The sequence below is a fragment of the Saccostrea cucullata genome, unplaced genomic scaffold (genome assembly GCF_032062105.1).
Source record: "Saccostrea cucullata isolate Sc308-1 unplaced genomic scaffold, CSIRO_AGI_Scuc_v1 ctg1859, whole genome shotgun sequence".
Classification (NCBI taxonomy): Eukaryota; Metazoa; Mollusca; class Bivalvia; order Ostreida; family Ostreidae; genus Saccostrea; species Saccostrea cuccullata.
The window spans coordinates 377-9836 of record NW_026938953.1 but is presented as its reverse complement, the minus strand read 5'-3'; the positions used below and the strand labels follow the sequence as shown (position 1 = coordinate 9836).

The 9460-nt window shown below is 31.1% G+C and overlaps 2 protein-coding genes across 2 annotated transcripts; both read left to right on the top strand.

Moving 5' to 3' along the window:
* The first annotated feature begins 692 nt into the window (after positions 1–692).
* Positions 693–6257, top strand: LOC134251940 (uncharacterized). Its single transcript, XM_062734356.1, has 4 exons — positions 693–756; positions 2623–2832; positions 4535–4783; positions 6172–6257. The coding sequence occupies exons 1-4, from the start codon at positions 693–695 to the stop codon at positions 6255–6257; spliced, it is 609 nt and encodes a 202-aa protein (XP_062590340.1).
* A 145-nt stretch (positions 6258–6402) lies between these two features.
* Positions 6403–8462, top strand: LOC134251941 (uncharacterized). The gene is made up of 2 exons (XM_062734357.1): positions 6403–6658; positions 8145–8462. Exons 1-2 carry the CDS (start codon positions 6425–6427, stop codon positions 8301–8303), a joined length of 393 nt encoding a protein of 130 aa, XP_062590341.1. The 5' UTR covers positions 6403–6424; the 3' UTR covers positions 8304–8462.
* The last annotated feature ends 998 nt before the right edge of the window (positions 8463–9460 follow it).

Below are 9460 nucleotides of genomic sequence, written 5' to 3'. Positions count from 1 at the left end.
CGCGTAATTTTTGAACGGCCCTCGTATAATGATTATTACTCCAGAATGCTTTTCTACTTTTTTTTTAGTTCTTCTATTAATTTTTAATAGCTGAAATTATTCTTGAAGTTGATATACTAGTTATACTATTTTTCTGAATGCTATTACCCAAGTATGAAGAGTTATCGTTCTTTGAACAAATATGCATGATACAAAAAATAAAAATATGGCAGTTTTCTACAATTTTTAAAAAGTTTTATTATACAATTAAATACATTGACCAAATTTAAATTTTTAAAGAAATAAATCAGCAATTTTTATTATTCTGAATTTCTTTTTTCTCAAAGAATATGATGAAAAACTTATATTTATTTCTTTTACGAAAAGTTTCATATATATACTTCTCAACACGTTATATAACCATAGAAGAGATTGTTCTGCAGGAATTTGATAGAGCAATTGCTCTCATAGCAGAAGCAATTGCATCTATAGGCCTATAAACGCAATCGAAGACTACATGGTCATAGTGGGAGAGAGCAATGGATATGCAAATATAAAGCTACATTTTCTTTGGAATTAATAAATTGAATAAGAAAGAAATGGACTGGTATTTTGTTATCATTTACTAGCTAGTTTGCCAGAATTATTTCAAAATCATGTTATTGAAATATATAGTGCCTATGTAAAAACCGCTACAGTCTTCATTAACTGAAATGGTCATTGTTCTGAAGCCCGAAAATTTAACATCAATATCTAGTAAACACAAAGGTGGTTACGGTAATAAAGAGTGCACGTGACTTACAGACAAATTGAGAGGAGAGAAACAGATATATGTTGTTATCACCGACTCGAGTGTTAAATAGGTCGTTTATCATAAAATTCGATAATTCTTCCCTCATATAATGAGCTTTTATCAGTGGAGGGTTCTATATTTAGACTTGTAATCGCCACAGGTCACTTTAAAGGAACAGTTGCAATAATTTTATGTACTTATATCATAATCGAATAAGGCAAGTCATGGGATTGATGAACCCTCAATATTCCGATCATGGAGCAAGTGCTCTCGATTGAGCTACCATGACGGCGTACCAGCGTTAACAAGGCGGTACACTCTTAAAGTGTGTGTTTTACATAATAGAAATATTTCCTTTTACGTCCTGTTTAATTTCCTTATATCTGAAATGGCGATCATATACTTTTTGACTGTCATCTCAAGTTTTTTATTCATGCCCATCTTCTGTTATGGTATGTATAGAAATCATAAGTTCTTCTGTAATCACTTTTGATTTTTTACTGTTACAGTAACAGTGAGCGTAAATGGTCACTAATATTATGGTGAGACTTTCAATCTGTAATATATTTTGAGGGTGTTTTTTTTTTGTAATTGGTATCGAGATCTGGAGTTCATTTAACGGGCTCTTTCTGCATTTCCGTCAATCTAAATGAAGGCCATTATTTGAGAGCTATGTAATATTGAACTTATGCTATTATATCTTATTCATACTTAAGGACAGACGAGACGTTCCTTAATAATAGATAAAATTTTCCAAGATTTTGTCATTGAAGTATTGCTACTTAAACATGTTTACTCACAAAAATTTGAGGTACCTTACCTGGCATTTCTGCAAAATACCAGGGGTAGTTTTTCTTATAAAATCCTTTTGGGAGGAAAAATAATTATCCTATTTCAAATGTTTAAGTGGCTGGATTTTTTAAAGACGTTTAGAAACTGGTTTAGAAATCAGAATGTAATTAAAATTTTGATTATTTTTCATACATTACAAAGATATACAAAACAGATTTTGAGGAACGTCTCGTCTGTCCTTAATGCATTATTTTTACTTATTTAGTGTTTTGATAGTTTTCATTCTATTTGGAAATCAATTTGAACCGTAGATTCTTTTTTTTTTTTTTAAAAATCCCTTTCCTTTTCTAACCATTGTTGATTTATCCAATTACTAATATGTTTTTAAATGTACGTTTTAAGACTTGTATTGGCTCATGAAAGTACTGAACTTATATTTATACCATGTAAAAAGGTTATTTTTTGTTTCGAGGCGGTTCATTTCTGAAATAATTTACGTACCATTTTTCATTTGAGAATGAAGTATTACATAGATAGATAAAATATTACCAAGTGTCGGAGGAATCAAAAGTTTTATTACCGGTGCAAATAAGTGCAAGTCAAAATAAATGATTTTATGGATTTATAAAAGGCAAACGCTCTCGCTCTCTCTCTCTCTCTCTCTTCTCTCTCTCTCTCTCTCTCTCTCTCTCTCTATATATATATATATATATATATTTATACATATATTGACGAGTTGTTATTTTATTTTTGGAAAAAAAAAAATTCGAAATACAATCCCGTAGTTATATAAAGGTACTGGTCAATGGATAAAGTGGTGAGGAAAATGAAACAAACGGTAAAAAATGTCTGAAAGATATCCTTTTTATTAAACACGAAACATAAGAACTAGCATGCTCGGCAGTCACTGTACCTTTAGCTTAACTAAAGTATTTGGATAATCTCTTCATATGCTCTGATACGTCATCTGCCTTTTGATGGATAGTTAAGCTAAAATTAACATGTATATTAATCATGTTATTAAAAAAAATCTTATTATTTTTCGGCATGAAATACAGATAATTTAAGCAGAAGAAATACAACAAAAGTTTCGTTAAGCTCAGTATATGAGTCATGGAATGCAGCGCTCGCGAATGATGGTATAAGAACTCATACAGACTATAAGCTGTGTTCACACACTGCCTATGAATTCCAGGAAGCTTGGCTTCAAGTGGATCTTAAAGATTACTTCAGCTTGAAGTCTGTCAAAATATACTACAGAGACGAAAGTAAGTATGAGAAACATATCTATCGAATTGTTATTCATTGTAAGCTCAAAATATAATATTTTAGAGTTGCAAAAGTTTAGTTTTGTGTTTTACTGTAATACTGCTACAAAAGTATTCGTGAAAAAATGGCGACAAATATAAACAGATTTTTTTTCTCCGTAAGATCAATGTTCCACCTATTGCAAATCAATTGGTAATCAAGATTCATTTAAATAGGTCTTATATGATACTTTCCGTCATGAATTTTGTCATATTCCTGTCATCTGAACATTTCGAGAAAAGCCAACGTAAACAAAGAGGGGTCGAAAAGGGAAACAATTACAATTGAGTAGAAATGGAAGAAGCAGATGAAAAATCATGCAGTCAACAAATAATATCGTGTGACCTTGTGCAGTGGAAGATTGTCGATGCACACTGGAATAAAATCATTTTAGTGACAACTGTAAGGTCATTATCAGAAATGACAAACATGTGAGAGTGGGAAAAAAGTGGGTGAATACCTGCCTGATTGTGCTGTTGTATTTGCCAGCCATGAAAACGCAAAACTGACTTTGAATGATATTTTTGTTTGTACATGTATTACATATCTCGGTATCGGAAAAAAAAATGAGTTCTTGATGGAAATATAAATACAGAAAAATATTTTTCTGTATTATATGATTCATGGTAATTTAACAACCAAGCTCTATGATAAACGTGATGACTTTACTTTTCAATTGTCAACTTCCCTTACTTATGCAGCAATATACCTTCATGTATACGGAGTTAAAATATCTCAGTTGATATTTTTTGTACGTTGTATTGTTTTAAAGTGATTTTGATCTAGAATACTGTTCGTTGTCTCCAAATGTTTTATTGTAAAGGTCATGCATATTTCAACTGGAGCTTCAAAACATGAAATTTATCCTTATAAAATGCAAATTTTATTTAAAGCAGCAGTATTTTTCAGAAAGTACAAAGTATATTTAATAGACTATAACATTTTGTATTGAATTTGAATATGCCTTTGCGATATTGAAATTCGTGTATGACTTCTATGTAGTACACATTATATGCATACGTCTCGTGACTTTCAAATAAGGTGACCATACTTGATTCAATACAGGCGATTCCAAGCATCAATTTATTACTACCCACCACAATTACATTTATGGCTATACAAAGGGGACGTGATCTATTTTATACGGGAAATATGTAAACTGTACAATAGTATCAAGCTAGCATAACAGTTCCCCTTTATGCTAAAATAATACAGACCACTTCCTTATCTCAAACTGAAAAAAAGACAAATTATCGACCAGTTTTAATTGTTATTATCTAAAATAATGACTAAAAGGTTTCAAAGATCTACTTTTACATTCATTTTTAGCGAATTTTGCTGAAAAATAATCATAGAAGTTACATAATAAATGTAATTCTTGTATACCATTCAAATAAGAGAGAATACCTATATGGCAATTGAATGCACATCTTTTCCTCTGGTAGCTAGCTTTGACATCAGCGCTGAACTTTTGAAAGTCATTGATTCCATAAACAGACAACACATGACTGTAAAGTCCAAAAAAGTTAGCTGGCTGTATTTTGTGTACTCGGCTAAATGTAGTCATGTTTTTGAGGTTCATTTATCATAATAATTTAATTTTGTTGCCCATCTGCAGTTACATATATTAATGGGTCCTTTTATGTAATATGATTTTAGCAGGCTGGCCTCCTCGCCGGTTTCGTCAATTCTACCTAGATGTATCAAACTCGTCAGTAAATGTAACTTCAACATCACAAAGAGTACGCTGTTACAAGGACGAAACTGAAGAACCGGATGTACCTCAGTCTGTGATTGATATTCCTTGTAGACACGCAGCGAGATACATCATTGTGGGAACCTCTTATGACGCTCCAGAAGATAATCCAATAGAAGGGGCTATATTAGAAATATGTGAAATAGAAGTTTATGGTAATTGTTACTGTTTTGAATTGAATATTATGTTTTGTCTTTCCGTCCTTCTGTATTTGTCTCGCTAGCTATTTTTGTTTGTCTAAGACTTTCTTTTTTTGGATAATACAGCTGTATCTCAAAAAGATTGATTTTTTGCAATATCATAACTTCCTTTATGGTAAAAAATCCTTTTAGCGTGATATTGCAGCGATTTAAGTGAGGGTGTGTGAGGGGGGGGGGGTGAGGGAGAGAGAGAGGGTGAGTGTGAGAGTGTATGTAAGGGTGATTGGGTGTGTGTGGGTGTTCACAGGCATGAATTAAGGAAGCATATAAATCATTTCTAGGGAAATATATACTTTTTAAAGAAAATTAAGTTGAATAATGTAACAAATCCGCTGATAACTGTAAACTATTATAAACTTTTGCATAAAGATACAAGAGAGTCTAACGCAAAGGCGTGCATCACCATCCAGGGCATCACGTGACTTCTGTTAATAGCGTAATATTCCTTAATAAAAAGCTGAAAGAACAGCAATATCCCGAAGTTTAATAAAATTTTACTTTGAGTAAATAATATAGTCGAAAAACATATATTATGCCTATAAAGTGCTGCTAGAATCCCACTGTCCTGTTAGTTAATAAATATTCCACACATTCGCACGAAACCTCACCCGATGTTTTGAATTTTATACATATGAAACGAATTTTTTCGTAAAACCATGCTTAACTCGGGATTTTAGCAGCACTTTTCAAGTATTTTAGAAGACAATTTTTCCATCTGTGCAAATCTTATGTTTTGAAATATGCAGCTTATTGTTGTTCTGTTGCATTTTTTGTCACGAATGACAGAGGAAAGGCCGACCGGGATACATAAATAGCTGACTGTCTTCGAACGAGAATATAAACGATGAAAATGAATTAGCATACCTATTTAAATAACTGAACTCCAGATGAATTTCACGAAATATTTACGATATTTGCTTTTAAACTCTATTTTTCGTATCTTTTTACACACCATTTCAGCCAAATTCTCCTTACACGAAAAGATCCATTCCCAAATTACTTGATGAACACATGAGAGGTCATCGGTGGTAGATTTTAATCAAAATGACGGATACAGCAGAACAAAATTAAAACATTTTATTTTCCTTAATGTTTACACGTTTCTATTCATTTTCTAGGTTTAAATTACATCTCTAAATACCAATATTACGAAAACGTGTGTTCTAAAGTTGACTTCATCCCGCCTACTATGACTTCAAATGAATAACTGTTTTATCAAGGTAGAATATTCTGTATGCTTCCTTACTACCCCTGCGTACTTGTGTGAAAGACGGTTTTAGTGTGGGTTCAATTTTTTTAATGAAACATTTTGTTGAATATACACAATTATATATTATCTGCAGGTTGCGGCATAGGCAAATTTGGAGAGCTTTGCAAAAATTGTCAGTGTTCTACTTGCAGTATCATTAATGGTTCATGTCGTAAGTGAATCAAATGGAATTTATTCTTTTAATAAATGTGATTCTTGAAACTACTTAACACCATATATCATTCCTAAATTAAAACCTTTAAATAAAATTTACTTTTTTGAAGCTGTTTCATGTAGTGATAATTGTCGAAATACAACATGTACTTCGTTCTCTGGATATTGCACAAATGGATGCAAAGAACGTTATTATGGACCGAAATGTGAGCATCTGTGTAGTTCGCAATGCAATTCCCAGAGTTGTGATCAAGTTTCTGGTGAGTGTACTGCATGCAACAATGGCTATTATGGTCCATATTGTAATCAGACCTGCAGTCCATTTTGTGAATATAACATTTGTGATTTCCTTACTGGAGAATGTCAACATGGATGTAAATCGAACTGGACAGGAGACTTTTGTAACAGTAAGTGCTTACAGATCTTATGCCATTGATAAAGTAATAATATATTTTTAAGTTCATTTTGTGTATAACAGTAGTATTGATAAAATGTTATTAGATTAAAATCGACGACATATTCACGATGTCAACGGTTAAGTTATGAACAGAGAAAATGACTCGACGTCTGCTTTTAGATTTCACAATTGCCTGTTTTTAAGAACCAAGCTACGTCAGATGACATCATATCTAGTGAATAGGTAACCTCTATAAGGTCCATTATTACGTCTTTATTAATTTAATGTTACTTTATCCCGTACATTAAAGTAAAGTTTCAGTAAAATTGTAGAAAATAAGCATATTGAAATGCATGGAATTAAATTTAAATCATGCAAAAATACTTTTAATACCTTTACTTAACTTACATAGCTTTGGTTATTAAGCTACTTGTAAATGACTTTTTGAGTAATATATTTCTTGAATCAGGGAATCCCTTAAGCACCTTTAATTTACTAGATTTTGACAGTAAGTGGACAAATCCAACACTGTCTCATGTACTGAATTCACACAACTTATTGAGATAATGTGAAAGGATGCAGTTATTTTGAAGGAACGCAAAAATCCTAAGAAATCTTCTGTTGCCAACAAAAAGTATAATATCTTGGTGAAATATGTCTGAGTCGAAAACGTGGTAAAGATTATATGTTAAATGTGTGATGTCTATCATGAAATGATATGCATTGTTTTTTTCTATAATCATATTTATTTGATTTCATTTTTTTTTTCATTAAACATGCTTTTTTTTAATAGAAAGTATAATTTTTGATAAATATTCACACTGTAAATCTGTAATAACATGTTACCCTAAACAGTCATTTAATAACTAAATCTCGTGAAATTTCAAAAAAGTAAGGAAAAGTTGCATTCAATTTGGAAAATAACCTATCTCTCGTTAGTTTTTGGCGAAAACTTTTAATATCTTTTCGTTATAATTTTGGTATGTTCTTCGTCATATTTAAGACTAAAAATATTATGGCAAAGACTTCTGAAAATATGTACGAATTAAGGGTGAAATATTCACGCAAAAAATTAGTTCATTTCCCTATATGTGGATTTATCTTTTATGTCAATTGAACAAAAAAGAATTTATTCTTGAGAAATATTGCTTAGTTTTGTTCATTTATTAAGTCTATACACGATGTTAAAAGAAGTATTTTTTTGATTTTTTATATTCTATTCATGAGAAGAACCCCTAAAAATGACTGACAATGTGAAGATGCAGTTTGTGTATACCATTCAAAGCTTCACAGGCTGAACTACATTTAATAATGAGGAAAGATGCCTTGAAATTTTAATTGATTGATAAGGGAATGCTAATTTATCATTTTGAAAAGTTTGAAAATCTTGTAACAAAGACTTTTCCCACTTAGGTTTTACCTTAAAAGTATATATTATGTGTACTTTCAAAACATTTTTTCATAATTCAAAATCAAATATAAATCTTTTTTTATAGAATGTAATGGTTCACACTTTGGGCAGAATTGTTCTGAGAAGTGCAACATCAACTGCAAAGGACAGATGTGCAATAATATTACAGGAGCTTGTACTAATGGATGTGAAATGGGATACTTCAAGGAGACTTGCAATAAAAGTTGTAGCCCTTATTGTTTAAACGGCTGTGACAGTGTTTCAGGCTATTGTGATGATGGTTGTGTCGAAGGAAAGTTTGGCACGGAGTGTAACAAAAATTGTGGAATTGGTTGCCTTTCGAAGAGCTGTGCACGTATAAATGGGAACTGCACTTGCGCAGATGGATGGAAAGGGGATAAATGTACAGGTAAAATATACACATGTACATGTACATGTAGTATATAAACAGGTCATTTCTACATGGAATGAACGCAGTGCTTTTACAAAAGATATTACAATTATCAATTTTCAGATGAAATTGTTTGGTTTATTAATTTGTTGTAAAAATGGAATTTTCAAAATTAATTGTTCATAATCATCATCTCATTGATAAAAACTACATGTAAAATGTCATATATGGGCACAATCTTTGGCAATAGATTTATATGGTCCTTCCATATCTATAATTAAGAACTCAAACCTTTCTCGAAAAACTTTTAATATTCTACCTACGGAATCTTTTTCTCTTGATAAATTTATATCTTAAGAATGTTGTTCATAATTTTATGTTAAATCCTGCAAAATAAGATGTAGCGAGCATTCTAATAATTTGACATGTTTTGCCAACAATTGATCGTGTATTGGTGCGTGTTCTGGAGATTCCACAGATGACAAATACACAAATTGCACTGATTGAAAATTAATTACATGAAATTATAAATTATTAAAATGCTTAAATATTAATAACTGTCCAAAATACTCAAAGAATCATTTAGCCCTCGAATATGGATATATTTTTTCAGCAGTATTTATTCTGTAAAAAATAAAATTGCTTGAAAATATCAATTTTTTACAACCTACCAACCTCAAACTGTTTGATCAGGTGCTATGAGGAAAACATACCCTGAAGACAGATCATATTCCTTTTAATAAAAAACGAGAAAACGAGAGAAAAAATGCGCAGACAGATCAGCTTAACAATTTGTTAGCATCAACTGTGAGGAATAAAATCTTTATCGAAAAATGGATTTCAATACTTTTATTTTTATTTTAGATTTTATACGACAGAAACTAAAAAGTTTCATTAATAGTACAATGAAATCTCGGTTTTCTGAACTAATTTTCATAAATAATTAATTTTTCTAGTATTTTTTATAGATGATAGAAGAAAAAAAAACTCTGTCATTCATATGCTCGTAA